Source organism: Pleurodeles waltl, chromosome 7 (genome assembly GCF_031143425.1).
Source record: "Pleurodeles waltl isolate 20211129_DDA chromosome 7, aPleWal1.hap1.20221129, whole genome shotgun sequence".
In the NCBI taxonomy this organism is placed as follows: Eukaryota; Metazoa; Chordata; class Amphibia; order Caudata; family Salamandridae; genus Pleurodeles; species Pleurodeles waltl.
Window position 1 is genome coordinate 125,359,763 of NC_090446.1, and position 17,029 is coordinate 125,376,791.

General features: G+C 43.1%; 1 protein-coding gene across 1 annotated transcript in view; it reads right to left on the reverse strand.

Moving 5' to 3' along the window:
- The window catches only part of LIME1 (Lck interacting transmembrane adaptor 1), a 72,289-nt gene that overhangs the window by 29,810 nt on the left and 25,450 nt on the right, over nt 1-17,029 (reverse strand). The window contains exon 2 of the mRNA XM_069243269.1: nt 1,288-1,438. Coding sequence (XP_069099370.1) covers nt 1,288-1,400 — 113 coding nt within the window. The 5' untranslated portion in view covers nt 1,401-1,438. The remainder of the gene's footprint in view (nt 1-1,287; nt 1,439-17,029) is intronic.

A 17,029-nucleotide genomic window follows, 5' to 3' on the forward strand; every position in this document is an offset into this window, starting at 1 on the left:
TTTTAGAATGTCTGCATGGCAGGAGACCTCCTTCCTAGCTCTTTCTGTTTTCGATGTCCAGTTGATTTAAGGAAGGAGTTTCTCCTCAGGATTTGGATAGAATGGTGAGGACCAACGAACAAGCAGTCCATGCCAAGCAAAAGTAGATGTCTGATCAGAAGGAAGTTGTGAGAGTGGTTTCTTTTCAGGTTGAGTCATTGTGCACATAAAGGAAACTGGGTCATGTCAAGGAATGAGAGAATACGTTTGGTGGCGCTTTTGTGATAGGCAGATTTTGTACTAATGTTGCCAGAGTGAAGGGACCCCATTGGTGGAATGCAGTATCCAAAGCTGAGTACAACCACAGGCTAGTGAAGTTAGTGTTGAGTCCTCCCTCTGTTCATAGTAGTTGCTCCCTTCAAAGAGTACACCATAGATTTAGGGACTGTCTGGTCTGTTCTTGCGTGCTTGATGCGTTAGGTTTAGGTACTATCTGGGCTGTGCTTGCGTGCTTGAAGCGTTAGGTTTAGCTACTATCTGGGCTGTGCTTGCGTGCTTGATCATTCCTATAATATATCTGTTATATTGAATGTGTAAACAGGCTTTTTTTAACGGTGTTGTAGTTTTTTCAGTTTATGCTGTTTATAATGTGTAAAGTTACAAGTCTGTATCCGACCGTATGATTGTTATTGTTACTACTCTTACTACAACACGATTTGTGCCCTTCAAGTTGAAACCTGAAACACCAGGATTCCATGGAATGCTCTGTTGAGATGCTTGTGTTTGAATCCACTGTTGGGTTTTGCCTCTCGCCTGCATGTGAAATGATGGCTGATTTCCAGCTTTACTTGAAATAACGAGTCTGTGCCCGCCTTGCTGTGCTTCATGTCTCTTGCTTGGGACATGGACACACTAGCAGTTTTACACCTAGTGTGCCTCTTTATAGCAGTGTCACATCATCTTTCTGACAACAATTCTTCACACACCACCAGTTCTTGTGAATTTGCTGTACACCATTCTTCCTATACCAGTAGTGTATTTACAAGCACACACAAGCATATACACCACCACTGCCCCCCCCCCCCAACAAGCCTTCCTGCAGCAGTGTTGGTCATTAGGCTTGTTTCACCAAGTTGACAGACACTGGTCTTTCAGGTCTATGCTAATGTGTTCCATTGCAAGGATGCAGAGCACTGCGAAACTTAAGGCTCATTACTCATTTACCTCTGTTCCGAGTCCTGGTGCGCTCTATTTTTCCCCACATGCCCGACATCCCTTGCACCCTCTGGACATCTCACGAAGTCTTACCTCTTACAGATTATACAGAGGGCAGACACAAGCACCAGTCCTACCAGGGTGCTTAGTGCAGCAATGCTCAGGGGAAAGGAAGTTGTCCTGGTCAGGCTGGGCAGGGGAGTCATCAGTACCGTGGCTTCTGGTGAAGTTCAGGATACGCTGCCTGGAAATGAAGTAAGCAGGACTATCTTGTCAATAGCTAACAGTGTAAATAAGAATACCGCACACTGCAATACCACAGAGAATTCATCCTGAATGGACCTGACTGGACAGAGGTTTCCATAACTCTGATGCTCAACCCACGGTCTCAGCGCAGTGGCCACATACGACGTCACTTAGATGATCAGATTTACTCTGATCTCAATAAAACTAATACATTTACCTGTGTATATACACTTTAGGCAGTGGATATGATTATGTGGTAGTAATGTTTACAATTCACACAACAGCTCACTGAAATCTATGGAAAATTCAAAACTAGCTCTCCCTGAATTCCTAACTATGAGATCAACAAGAAACAGGGATTCAAAGAGACACTTAAGGATGCCCCTAGACCCATGTACCAACCTCTCTCCCCTGCCATGGAATGCACTTGGAGTTCCTTATTTGTCTCCCTGGTTTCCTTGCCTTTTCTACTGCCCTATATGAGTTATAGGCCTTCTGAATTCATGTGCCCTTGCTGCCCAGCACTTTAACCTATTCTGCATTTTCACTACTAACATCTGTTCACATTATAACCTTTCACAAGGTCATAGAGGGCAAGAAACTATACTTGTCCTTGGTCTGAGCCCTTTTCTGGCTTTTAGAATGCTTCTAGATATGAGCCAGTCCTCTCCAGTAAGTCCCCAACTTGGCTGTATAAACAGAACGTCAAAGTCCCTCATACCAGTCTATAAGAATATCGCATCCTACATGGTCGTGTGGATAACGCGTTTACTATCCTTAACTCCACATCTACTTTTCATGCATTGTAGTGGTTAGGTAGAGGTAGCAGATTCAATATTACTGCCACGTGATAGAACACGTGATATAGTGGACATTTGCGCTCATTATATACATGTCCTATGCCACAGCTGTGATGTGATTCTGTAAATGCATTGGTGGAGCTAGTGACCAATAGCTGCATATCTCATTGCCCACATCATGAGGCTCACAAGAAGGACAGGGGATAGGACGAAGCGTGAACAGGAATAAAGATGCCTTATTTTAACACAAGCCAGGTTTCTGTTCTTTTGGAAAGGTATTGTTTGTTTAGTGAAAATACCTGTGGTGGAGATATTGCTTTTGTTTATAAACATAATACAATTGCAGCTGAAAGGAAACAGAGCCCCACCGAGTCTTACACATGAAAAGCTCAATGATACCAACGTGTTTTTCATTTTACTGGGTAGCATCCACGTTAAACAAAAGACATGACTGTCACATTTGTATTAGCATCCAGCCCAGACAGATAATAGTCTTTTCCTCCCAAGTCCAGTGATGTTTTTAGAGGACCACCAACTGCTCCACTATCAGGTCTGTATGGGGGGCTTCTGTTCGTGGTCAGTCTGTTGGTAAAACCTACATTTAAGGTGCGGAAGAGCATTTGGTCTAGTATTGTACCCTTACCAGAATTTTTTATCATCTGTATCCATTTTTGTCTGGTTCACAATTTGGCCTGTGTGTAATGTTTTCCATATCTCATCTTTTAAAGTTTCTCGGGACAATTCCAACGTGGCATTGCTGCCATACTAGTATTGGGAGAGAGGACCTTATGTAGAGAGGCCTGTCCTGTGCTATGCACGTGGGAGTTTACATTCATTGGTAGAATGATGTTGAAGCTGCACCACTTCTGGTTTCCTTAATTTTTTTCTCTTTCTTTACTTATTGATTTTCCGGGCACAGAATGTGCACATAACAAGACGTCAGGATATAAGACCACATTTGCAAAATAGGTGCCAACTTTCAGAACAGTGTCATACCAAGAGGTCCGCTGGAAATGACTTGACAGGGCACCCGTTACATCGTAGTCATTTAGCATATCCTAGTCAATCACCTCAGTGCCCAATATAACACCCCCTAACCTCCCAAAATGATGGGAACAGATCAACATAACTACATGCATGTGCGGGACAGTTATAAAGGAAGTTTCTTTGTGATAAACGAAAGTGAGTTTGCCTTAAGGAGCTATGCAACCATAGCAGGGTTCAGGGCCGGGACCCTTCAGAGGGCCTAGGTGCCTACAGCTGATAGAGATGGAGCGCTCTTGTGCGTGTGAGGCATGGAAAGAGGGAGGCCTATGGAAAGATATCTCACTAGGGGCCCCAAATATAGTCGAAGCTTTTGCGAGAGTAGGTGAGAATGTCAGTCATTCGCTCTATAGTGAGGCCTTGCCAGAGGTGGGTATGCCACTGCGAAAGGGAGGGTGCTTTAGGTTTCCTCCAGGCGGCCGACAGAGCCATCTTAGCTGCTTCCAAGCCCAGCCTTAAGATACATCGGTCTGACTCTGTTTGATGCTTAAGGGATGTGTCACGCAAACACAGGAGGACACACTCCGGAGTGTGGAGCAGAGGGTAACCCAAAATCTCTCTCATCTGTGCTAGGATCTCCGACCAATAAGAGTGTATCGCAGGGCAGACTCATCAAATATGGTGAAAATCTCCAAATAGCCCACATACTCTCCAATATCTATCCAATGTCCCTGGTAATATTTTATGAAGTTTGCTGGGTGTAGGTACCAATCATAAAACACCTTATTGTGTGCATCCCTTAAGTTCATTGATCTGTAGAATCTGGGGATATCACTCCTGAGTTTCTTCCATTGATCCAGGGCAACTGGTGTCCCTAGCTATTGTCCCAGAGAGTCATGTAGTGGTAGTTCTGGCAGAGGAGGCCAGGAGCAAATAAAGGGAACAAATACCACCCCAGACCCCTCTGAATGGCGCACACATTTTTCTATAGGTAGTAGATCCCTGGTGGCTGCCTGCCGCACCTACAGATGCATCATCCAGTGCTTTAGTTGGTGGTTGCAGTAAAACTCTGTGGCCGTCAGGTTAAAATCACAAGTTGTCAAATGTAAGAATTTCCCACCCGTGGAAGAGATCAGATAACCCCTCTTTTGACATATCTCAAAGGGTCCGGGGTCAAAGCCAGAGGAAAAGCCTTATTGTAATATGTGGCGGTGTAGGGTGAGGGAAAGGTCGTCAGGTTGTGTAACCAGGTTGTCCCATCCCAGACTTTTAGAGTCGTTCTAGTCAGTGTGCTTAAGTAGGCATTAGGCGGGCGCTCAGACTTCCCAAATCATTCGTCCTGTCACCGCCCTGTCCATATGTATCCAATGTTTGTCTGATTCTGCCAGGGACCATACGCCTATTGCTTGCAGTTGTGCCACTTTGTAGTAGAGAGGAAGATTCAGGAGAGCTAAACCCCCTGCCTCCTTAGGAAGGGTCAGTAGTTTATGTGGTAGTCGAGCTCTGTGATTTTGCCAAATAAAGGCAGTAAACATGGAGCAAAGAGTCAAAAAGAAGTCTTGATCTACATCAATAGGAAGACCCTGGAAGACGCATAAGATATTCGGCAACACTGTCATTTTTATAGCGTTGATATGACCCAGCCAAGTCAAATACAGCAGGGCCCTTTTTTTAAAGGCTTGTTTCAGTTGTCGTGAGAGTGAGGGACAATTTGCCTTGTAGAGGTTGGTCACCCCGGGAATGATCTGTATGCCCAGATAAGTGATTTCCTTTTGGACTAATTGGAAGGGAGTGGAGGATGCTATTGCTCCCATTTCTCTCATGTGACAGTAAGTTTAAGTAAATATGATTTATGGAAGTTAACCTTGAAGTCAGTAACAGGCTAAAATGCTTGGAGTTCTGCTCGCAAGGCTTAACCTGACTCTTGAGGGGAGTTAAGCTTCAGGAGAATGATGTTGGCAAACAAGGAAATTTTATGGATATCTGATCTGAAAGGCAAACCCTGTATAAGGGGGGAGGGCCATATTCTAGCGGCTAGGGGTCCAATGCAGAGGGCGCATTACATGGGGGAAAGGGGACACCCCTGACTGGTACCCTGTTCTAGTGGGAAGTAGTGAGAAACGGTCCCATTCACTAGCACTCAGGAGCGGGGGTGCTCAATTGGTCCGGACCATCACCATACATTTTTCACCAAAACCAAAGTGGTGGAGGGTATGAAAGAGGAAGTTCCAATCCATTTGGTTGAATGCTTTCTCTGCATCTTATGCCAGTAGCACAGTGGGTATCTGCATTGTAGTTGCTTTTTCAGCCAACTGGCTTACCTTCTTAGATTGTCATGGGTCTGCCGTCCTTTAATGAAGCCCGACTGAATAGGTGGATCAGTTCAGGCATGATAGCCTCCAACCAATTATCTAGTATTTGAGTATACAGTTTTGCATCAAGGTTAAAAAGTGCAATTGGTTGATAAGATTCACACTTGCTGGGGTATTTCCCCTTACTTAGGGATGAGAAGATATCAGGGCTTCTCACAACGAAGGGGTCACTGCTTGTACTTTAGCTATGTAGTTAAACAGGGTCGTCAAATGTGGCATGAGGTCGGAGCTTAAAGTATTGTACAACTGAGCAGTGAACCAGTCAGGTCCCGGGGTCTTGTACAGTTTGAGGGACTCTATTGCCATTTGGACCTTTTCATTTCTAATAGATTCTTCTAGAAGTTTGTGCTGTGTAAATGTGATTTTAGGCACAGTCCCCTCCATTAGATACTGCAGTTGTGTGGGATCATCAGTGTCAGAAGTGTAGAGTTTTTTTTTAAAAAAGATCGGAATACACCAGCCTTTCCATTTTTTAGTCTGTACCAGTTCCCCATCCGTTCCCTGAGTAGAGCCGATATATTCCATTTACTGTCTCGCCCAAAGCTGACGAACTCACTTTATTACCCCTTTCATGAATGTGGTACGCTTGAGACGCAATAAGGTGAATTCCACCCTGTTGGTGTATATAGTGTTAAGTTTTTCCCTAAAATCTGTCACCTTCCACTGAAGAGTCAAAGTGGTGTTGTCTTTATATGCCTGTTCATCCATAGGAGCTCCCTCTCTAATTCTAGTCTCTCTCGGGTTTTCTGATGAGTAAGAGTAGTCATGAGTGAGATGAATGTTTCCCTTAGTACCGCCTTAAGGGCATCACAGGTCATAGATTGGTTAGTGTCTCATGGGTCGTTCTTTTGAAAGTATTCTCCAATGGACTTACGGATTTCAAATCTAAGGAGTTGATCGCGTGTTAGATGGTTTGGGAAAAAACATCTGCTAAAGGAGAGTTTCTGGGCTTGTGAGTAGAGTGCTCTCGACTGGGGCATGGTCTGAGATGGTGGTGGGATGGATTGTAGTGACTATGATGGCGTGTTGTAAAGCTTGGCTAACAAATACGTGGTTGAGTCTAGAATATGTGCGGTGGGAATGAGAGAATAACATGTGGTTCTGTGTCGCCGGCTGGAGCGCTCTCCAGGTGTCTAGCAGGCCAACCCTCCTTAGCTCTCGTTTTGTACATTTTGTAAAAGCACCTGTATGTGTTCAAAGGAGATAAGTGCTGTCGAGGCTGGGGTCCAAAATGAGGTTGAAATTGCCCAACACCATCAAATCCCCCTCAACAGATCCTACATGAAGGGAGAGAAAAGAGAGAAGGAAATCCGCTTGGCCCGAGCCCGGGACATAAACTGTGGCTATGGTACATTTACAGTCTCTAATGAAGCCCTTAACCATGAGAATTCTCAAATCCTTATCAGACTTGGAGCCTGTACTTTGAAATTTCACGGATGAGTGAAAGAGCAAAGCCACCCCATTATGTTAGTACCTGCTGATGACTTGTAAATAAGTGGGTAAGACTTGTGTTTCATCCTATGGTCTTTACTATATTTGAGGTGGGTTTCCTGCAGCACTACCACATCAAAGCGTGGGTCTATTAAGTATTTCCACGATTTTTGACATTTGGCAGGGAAATTAAGGCCTTTAATATTTCAGGAGACAATGTGCAAAACCATTGGGACTAACTGAGCAGGTATTGTGCGTGGGGTGGCCAAGGTGCCAATCACAATGCCATCACATCCACCCTAATGCCACCGGTCCTGTCCATCTCAATGCCCCTCCACGGTCCGCTCCTTCCCCCTCCCACTCCACCTTTGCTGGTCCCCACACATTCAAAAAAAACAAAACAACTATAAAAACATGGGAGCCTAGGCTCCCTAATGCAGGAAAACTAATCTTAAACCACATAGGATCTGGGATCTGTGGTCCATATCCGCGGCCACACTCTGCAGACTTCTTTTAAGTGGCCCAGCTTATCGGTGCAAGGCTAGTAGAGCCATCTCTCTCAAGTGTGCTGGAAGGGGGATGTTCCCAGACAGTTTTTATTTGGGTAGATTTCGTGGTTCATAGACAAAGCAGGCCCAGGTGCATGGAATATGGAATTTCAATGCATCATGTCCACCACTGAGTTCAGCAACGCTCCTGTTGGGAACTACTCCACCCCTGGGTCCACCACAGAGGTGGATGGAGATCCTACGAGGATGTACTGTTTCTGGGTTTTCCTTCTCTTACCTTGTGCCTCCCAGTGACCCCTAATTTTGATCTGCACTAGTTCAGCAGGATTGACACTCCCCTCACCCTCAGCGTTCTGTGATGATATCGTGGACTTGCTCAGCAGGATTGCTGCGCCTTCCAGGTCAATTAAATGGTGCTTTTTGTTCTGGTGTTTAAAGACTATGCCAAAGGGGTAAGTACAGCGGTATTTAACATGCTCCTTGCGCCAATGATCTAGTATAGGTTTGAGTTGGAACCATTTCGCTAGGATGGCCAGGGCGATGTCCTGAAAAAGGAAGTATGTGGCACTCTGGAATGCAACCGGGTCATGCTTTTAGGCTGACTGGAGAATCAGCTCTTTAGTCTTGAAGGAATGTAGCTTGCCGAGGACGTACCTGGGGCATTTCCCTTCTCCAGGTATTGTCGACCCTACCCTGTGGCCTCTCTCCAGTTTCACATCCGCATGATCCTTCCCCAGGGTTGAAAGAACTTGCCCACCACCAAGGCCTCCAAGTCCTGTTCCTCTGCTCCTTCATCCAGACCTCAAATGCAGATGTTGTCTCATCTAGAGCGGTTTCCCAGGACTTCACACTTGAGGAGGGCCGTTTGCAATTGTATTCGCAATAGTTCCATCTCAGTCATCAGCAGGACATTTTCTTATCCAGCTCTTAACATTTCGCTTCGAGATCGAATGTGCACGCTCCCACTGAGTCAACGTCGGCTTGTAGTGAGGAAAGTTTTGCGTTGATGTCCATCCTGACGGTCTCCAGAGAAGAGGCTAAATCTGCTCTTAGCTCCTCGCTCAGTTCCCTTTTAAAGTCACGGAGAGAGAGGACAACAGGGCATCTTTCGTTAAGGTCATGGTCTCGCCAGAGGGTGGCATTTCACCCAAAGATTTAGCTGTTGCTTGGGAGAAGTAACTTGACACCTGATTGGATGCACCTTCTTTGTTGGAATATAGGCAGCCGGTAGCGTAGGGCAGAGGGCTATTGGTCAGGGGGACGTCAACTGGTTGTCCAGGAAAGCACCCAGCCTGGAGGCTCCTCCAGGAAGAGGAAGAGTGCTCGTCAGCTTCTTCGATGACAGCCGGTGAAGTTTGGTCTAGGAGGGCTGTCTAGTCAGGAAATCAGTAATTGGTGGGCCCGGTGGGTGAAGCAGCCCCTCATCCCAAGGGTCTACATTCACTTGTACATAAGAGAAGAGGTCATGGCACTCAGAAGAAAGATTCATGACGACCAAGAGCGCATGGAATGTCGCAGTGCCAGGGTGGGGCTTCTTTGCACTTGATGTGGTGAGCACATTGTTGGGAAAGTCCTTAAAGTCCTCAAAGAGAGGGGCGATGTCGTCTGCTCTTTATTGAAATCGCTGGGCTCTGTTCCCCCTCATATTCCTCATGCCAGGCTTGAACATCTGCCCTCAATCTTCACTCCGAGGGCCTTCACTGGGTGAGGGTGCCGCATCTAGGCCCTTGTATAGGAGAAGCTGGGTTCAAGTAGTTCCCAGAGGGCCCAAACCCAGGAGGTTGGATCTGGGGTCAAGCAGTGCAAGAGTGCCCAGAAGCATGGCAATGTAGGGGAATCACTGCTGCCAGGTATGTAGGGCCCCAAGATTAATCTTGGGAGACAACAACTCACCTCGTAATGTTCATTGAGGTTTGATCATTTGTCTGCTGCTGGTGAGTACAGGAGCTGATGCACTTTGGGTGCCATCTTGGAGTCAGGCAGTGGTTCAAACAGGGGTAACCAAAAATTACTGTAGCCCCCGCATTGTCTCTTGTTCATTGCTTGCCTTGTCCCTAGGTCAGAGGTTGGCCTACCAGGTTGCGGAGGCCTCAAGTGCTGTTTTTCTTCCCTCCGCAGTTGCAGGATCTCCTCAGGCATCACCATGTTGCTGTCTCGTCATAGAGGCCGCGGGGGAAAACTGATGGCGCGCTAAATGAAAAGCTGTACAAAGAACATTTCCAAAATCTGTGGATGATCTCCTAGCCAAGAACTGAGAAATTAGTGGGCTAGTCAACCGATAAGAAGTGAGCCTGCAGGGACGGATGCAGAACCTCTGTGGATCACATCCACGTGGCCATCATGGTTGGCCACACACCCTGGTTTCCTTTTTTTTAACCTTTTGATCAGCTCAATAAAATGGTAAGGAGAATATTATCCCAAATTAACTCTTGTTAATCCTTTTTATTTTTCTCTCTTGAGATAAATGATTAATTTTGCTGATATATTGTTCTTAAATATTTACCATTCTTGTATTAACCTTTGGTTAGACCGTGCATTCTTTATCTCTTAACATTGTTCCATTATGCTGGTTAATGGCTACATGCATGGCTTACGCTTCCTATAGAGAAACAAAAGTGGACATCAAAGAGGCAACCCACCTTCATCAGTGAATGGGATGGTCTAGGGTGTTAGGAGAAGCTCAGTCACAGCGCATCACGTCCCTAGTGCCTCTTCAGTTTTTATTTTGTCAGTGATGTTTTCACACCAAGGGACATCTCCGTTCAGTGCAACACCGATGTGCACTAAACATGTTTGGCTTTTGTGATAGGCAGCTCACATTTTGGACAAGAAGCCTTTTACAGAATATCCAGGGCTGGAAAAATCCACTCAACCACTTGCATTGGTGAGTTTTATTTGATCAGGTCGAGCTATTTTTAATACTGAACAGATGTTCTGATCAGTTGAAAAGTGGAGGGGCAATAAAATATGCCTTTAAATCTTGTTCTTATGTCACATTTGCTCTGTGTTCACAGACAGAGGTCAAAAGTCAGTTTTTCTTACAATTAATTTTCCTTCTGACTGCAGAGCTCCAGGACTTTGTAAGATGAACTGTCTGGCATGCTGCTTAGAATGTAAAATAAAAGGATATAGGGTTTTCCTAACACACAACATTTAAATGACTAAGTCAACTGAACAAACATTTCAAAATATATTTCAGTACTTGTGAATGCTCTTTTTTATATTTTTGTGTGATTGAAAAATATATCAATAGGATGAAAACAAATCAGAATACTTTACAGTACATGTTGATGTGCAAAGGATATGTTTTCTGAAACCCAATTTTCCCAGATTGTTAATACACTACATAGTTTTATCAGTAAAGCTGTAAGTTAGTGGAGAGACTTTTGGACATTTCTTAGAAAGTTACTCTCTGTAGATGACAATATATTACCACATCATGGTTTAGTAATATAATTATTAGAATTGAGTGTTTAAACAAACTGAGAAACACTTCTGACCTGATAGCAATGTGGTTTGTAACCTAAAGGAAGTCCTAGGTTATGTGGGCTAGACCTCATGGGTATGTAGGCTAGATTCTTGTGATGCATGCAGCAAACTTTAGTCTTCTTAATCAGACAAAAGAGTTTTGTTGTACTGCAGAAATGCTGAGCTCACATATTTGAAGGTGCAATCATATGTGAGAATTAAGAAAAAGGGAACTCTGTAAACTATTTGCCTAGGATCACACAATTTGAGACCCGTTTACGGGTCAAGTACATTACAGTTAGGTTGAGTAGATTATTTAAGTAACTCGACCTGCAGGTCTAGTAACATTTTTATGATTTTTCGAGCCCTGATACCTCTCAAGCACAGTCCGGGTGCTTAATAAATATGAATGTTGGGGCTCTACTAAGCCTTACCTTATTTGAAGATGTTGTAAATAAATGTTTCCTTACTGTTCACTTCTTTTGCCTGTGATGTTTCTTCTACTGTGTTGTTGATTAGTGGGTGTGGGTGCCAGTTTTCAAATGCCAAGTGTGTTTGCAGCCAAGCCTTCATGGTCTTACTTTGTGAAAAAAATTAATAATAAAATGTTTTACTTTGTAAAAAAAAAAAAAAAAATTAAGTGCTTGGACTCAGTTTTTTATGTCCACAAGACGTGTTGGTATAATTCTTCACACTATACTGATAGCGTGGACTTTGGTCGCCCAGATGAGTATTATCTCTCGCCACGTACAACTGAATGTTTGGTGTATCATTCCACTTCCTAGCGAATGCTTTCATAGCTATGCATGAGGGACTATTTTACAACTCAAAAGTACACTGAACCATAAGACATTAAGGGCTACATGTTTGAACATTTGGAATTGCGATTCCATGCGAATCGCAATTAGTAAATCGCAATTCCAAATGTAAGAAACTCCACTGAGTTTCTTTTGCGATTCCCGCTGGGTCACAAATAAACATATCTCATTCTTATTAATTAGGTAGGTTGCAATTTGTGACCAAGTGGGAATCGCAAAAATCACAGGGATGGTAGCCTGCTGGGGTCAGCAGTCCACCATGTCTGTGATTGCTTTTAAATAAAGCATTTTTTTTTGTAATGCAGCCCATTTTCCTTAAAGGAAAACGAGATGCATTGCAAAATGAAAAAATGAAACATTTCTGAACGTTTCTGAAAAAAAAAAATTCCAGGCCATTCACAAAGGGGAAGGGTCCGATGGGGACCCCTTCCCTTTTGCAAATGGGTTACCACCAGTGTGACACTGGTGATAACTGCGATTGCTTTGCGACCGCGTTTGCGGTCACAAAGCAATGCAGCATCGCCCTGCGACTCGCAAATAGGAAGGGGAACACCCCTTCCTATTTGAGACTCGCAGTCCCGTTTTGCGAGTCGGTAACCAGGTTCCGACTCGCAAAACGGGAATAGGGCATAACGATGTGGGTTTTGCACATTGCAAACAGCGAAATTTGCTGTTTGTGACGTGAAAAACCGTTGCTACATCTGGCCCTACATATTTGCAAAGCGCTAAATGACCCTCATGGAAGAACATGGAGTGTGTTCCAGGACGACAGGTCGAATTACATTGCACTGGCCACTGATTTATTTAGGGTCGAGCCTGCGTTGCATGCGCTCGCGCATGCGTATCGCAGCGAGACGCTTTTGTATTTAGAAAAGGGCTCGGAGCCCTGTCAACTTCACGTCAGTGTTTTTTATTGGTTTGTGGGCTTGCCTAATAAAATCTGCTTGCTTTCATTAGTAGAAGGCACGCATACATCATGCCTTTTCCGGTGGCTAGCCCTCCTCGAGCGCAGCGACCAAGTACAGAAAACATGCAAGGCTCGCTGTTTCCATCGGGCTCGTGGACTTCTTTTTCTCTAAGTTACGAGCGTGATCTCACTTGGCAGAAGTCGAGCGCTTTACATAGTTAATTTCACTTTTCCGTGTTATGTACATAAATGCACTTTTGCCCGATAGGTGAAAAGTCGGGTTAGGAGTTTACAACGCGATCAGCTCTAACATGAGCAAACGCGAGACCCGTTGCATTGTAAATACTTGTTTTTAAATGTAGTTATACATAATTTTGTATGGGGTAGACAAAAGATGTTACAGTGCTTTCGATATGACATGCCAGGAGAGGGGCAGCATTTATAAATCAAGAAACATCAGGGCATAGGTTACATGGTGGTGTAAAACAGCTTAAACTTTCCCAAACAATTTGGGAACCGCGTTTAGACCTTAGATCGTTTCTAAAGTTCTTAGGCCCATATTTATACTTTTTTAGCGCTGCATTTGCGCAGCTTTTTGATGCAAAATCAGCACAAACTTACAAAATGCAATTGTATTTTGTAAGTTTGCGCCAGTTTTGCTTAAAAAAACAACGCAAATACGGCGCTAAAAAAGTATAAATATTGGCCTTAGTGTCCCCAGGCGTGCAGTACCTTCAGTGATCAACTGCAGAGCCCTCTTACCTGGTGCCATAATAGCCCATGCAAAAAAAAACATTTACACCTATATTATAAGATAGCATGGCACAGTGATTCCTTCCTTGACTAGCGAATTATCAACATTCTACAAACCTGTTAAAACCTATTTTCCTCAACTATGTCAGAATCAAAGTCGAACCTAGGTGCAGGCTTTATTTAGGGACCTGTCAATCTATATGTAAAGGTGTCTTTAGATGGCACCAGCATGGGATGCCAGGGAACACGTTAGAAATTTGTTCCATGTTATAAACATGTTCAATAACTTCCAACATGAGTTCTTTAGGAAGTATGTTTTCACTATCCTCAGCCAGTTTGTAAAGGAAGACATTTTGCAATACAACTTTGTATGTACACCTAACATACATATCATGTGAGCCCAAGAAGACACCTGAATAGGATGCCGGGGAACACGTGGTGAGGTCTTTCCAGGTAACTAATTATATTAATATGATTTCACAAAATTTGCAAATCGTTAGCAAAACAAAGTTTAAATTTTTTTCTTTTTCTCCCTCTTGACTGTCAGGTTTGAATATTTGTGCAACCTTCTTTTCACGCGTGTGTCAATATATATTCGATCTGATCTTTGGGAGGCATCAGGTAGGGCATTTCACTCCCCTGATCATCTACTGAATATAGTTCATCTACTCCTAGGTGTGAACAAAGAAATTTAGGGTTTTATTTTAGAGCATACGCTGAGCAAGTTTATGTAAATCACATTTCACACATTTCTTTCTTCTCAGCCAACATGTTAAATTGTCTGAAATCAATGCTTTACGTTGGCCCATTAGGACTATGTTGAGTATGGTACTGTTTTGAAATGACATTGATGAATATTTTAGATCAATATATAGTATGCTTACATATAAAATATGTATACGTTTTCGTATGTTTAAAAAAACAAAATGTGTACAATCATCGATAAGACATAACAACAGCGATTCACTTTTTATTTGTTAGAAATGATCTTTTAACATTAGTTCATGTGATTTGAATAATTGACCAACTAAGAAATAATATCACAATATTATTCTCTTGTTAGTGAATAAGAAGAGGTCATATAAATGCCTCACCTCTTCTACAGTCCAATAACAATATACAGTACATGGTTCCTTGACTCAGCATTTAGGAAAGCAAAAGATGTTATCACTGGAACCTGGATAGATGGTGTCTGAACTATTTTATATCAAGAACAATATTTATGGATTATTTAATATGACATAAGGTCTTAGATGTGGCAGCTTTTATCATTAAAATAATGTAATTAGACTTTTTAACATGAAGAATAAAGATGTTGTATTCTCTATTGCATATTATATAGCGACTAGGATGTGGATTAATTTTCACTCAAGATATGACAACTTCCTTTCTTCATTTTAAACCAATATTGGTGATCAACAGCACTTCTGTACTAGACTATTTCATGGCTGTAAATAATATAGTTCCATTATGTGGCCATTCGTTGAGATTTGTATGTGAATAGGTTATGTTTCTAAAATGTGTAACATATTTTAGTAGTATATAATTCTAATTATGTTTGTGTGATATTTACCACAGTGCTGAAGAAGTCCCCAATGTATAAGGACGAAACTTATTGGCTGGCAATTTGTTTTAACTATGAAATATAAGAAGCAAAGGTTGTTGAACCAATTTGAATCCAAATATTTCCTTTTGCAAATGAACCGCTCAATGAAAGAAAAGGGCTACCACAAAAACTTACACTTGAAGAAAGAACATTAATACAGTTATACTTAGTTATACTATGCAGGAGAATGAGAGCATGGGTTGTTATTGATCCTTTTGGGGATTAGTACATTTTTTTCTAAGAATGTGTACCTATTTCTGAATTGTGTAAAATACCTTCATTGCATTGAAAAGGGTGACAACGATGTTTGACTCTCAGTGGTAGATATCAGGGTTAATGTATGCAACTAGAAAAGGGGACAATGTTTTTTATGCTCATTGGTCGGTGTTACAGCTATTATGTGGAATATATAGGCAAGTGCCCCAACATATACTCTGGGTCACATGAATTATGAGATTCTGCTTTTGTGGCGTTTACGGCACAGTTATGTATTCATAGCAATTGTCACATAATCCACCATCGCCTGTATAATTTACAGATTTCAGCAGTTTTTTTGTTTTTGTTTCTAGTGCAAACAGATCAAAAGTTAATTAAGGTTAATTAAGGTAACACATAAAGCAGACTATTTACAAATGCGAACTGGCCGACTTTCAGTTTGTGAATGCATTATTCAGGACTTTAACTGTTGGCAGTTAGACAAAGCTTTTGCCTAGACGATCTGTGTTAAAATGAAAACATAGTAACACAATACTGCCACAGAATATGCCGCATAATTTACATTTCCTTGTAGCATAAGTTAGCGCAGTGGCCGGGCATATAGTTGAGAGAGTGGGTGGAGATAAGGAAGGTAGCCTGTAAAGTTTGGTGTTCCTGTTGCTAGGAATTTAAAATAAAATAACAACATACAGAGGTTTTATTTGAGAGCTACAGGCAGTTTGAAACCCAAGTAATCCTAACACGTGCTGGGCGTAGAGCATCCAGGCGTCTGGTTTCGAATGCCGCCTCCCCCGCAACTTGGAAAATACTAGCTGTGCCATAGTTCCAATACACCCCAAAAATGGACCGTTTGAAACAAGGTTTTATAAATAAAGCTGAAGTGGGTTGAGACTGTCGCAGAGCTGCGGTAACGCCTTGCAGCGAGCCGAGTTTCCTGTCAGCAGCCTTTGCTCTGCCTGCAGATGCAAGCCCGCTCTGCCGCTCTGCACCGGCTCCTTGCGCGCTGCACGGGCTGCGGTCTCCCCTCAGGTGTCCTGGAGATTAGAAGCAGCAAGAAAGGCCTGCTGTGGAGTGCTGCTCAGGCATGAGCAGAGTGTGGGTGGTCTTAGGGTACGAGCCAGACAGACCCACCATATAATGGTAGCGCATTGTCAGAAACCAGTCAAAGTTTACTGTGTACAGCACATTCTCGACATTAGGATTGTCACCTTTCAAAATGGCTGCTGTGCCTTAACTAGAACTCCTCAGCAGCCATGACCTGCTATGCCTTTAGCTGAGTAGAACTCAGCAGGTATGCTACACTTTCAATGGAACTGAATAGTCAATGTCCTGTTATATAGCAATAACGGGACAGTTCAGGAAGTTCTAATCAACCCTGCTGATCTATTAATAGGACAGTAGTTACAATGTTCAGCAGGGTGGCTATATATATATAGTGGGACAGTAGTGACCATTCTCAACAGGCCTGTTACACTTTCACTGGGACAGAGGTGACTGTTAGAAATGGGGTCTTTGGTTTGCAGTCAGGTTACCCCCTATTCCAAGCAAGGACCCACACTCTAGTCAGGGTAAAAGAGAATCACCTTCAGCTAACCCCTGCGTACCCCCTTGGTAGCTTGGCACAAGTAGTAGTCTTAACTTCCGAGTGCTAGGTGTAAAGTATTTGTACCAACACACACAGTAACTTAATGAAAACACTACAAAATGAAAAAACACAGGTTTAAA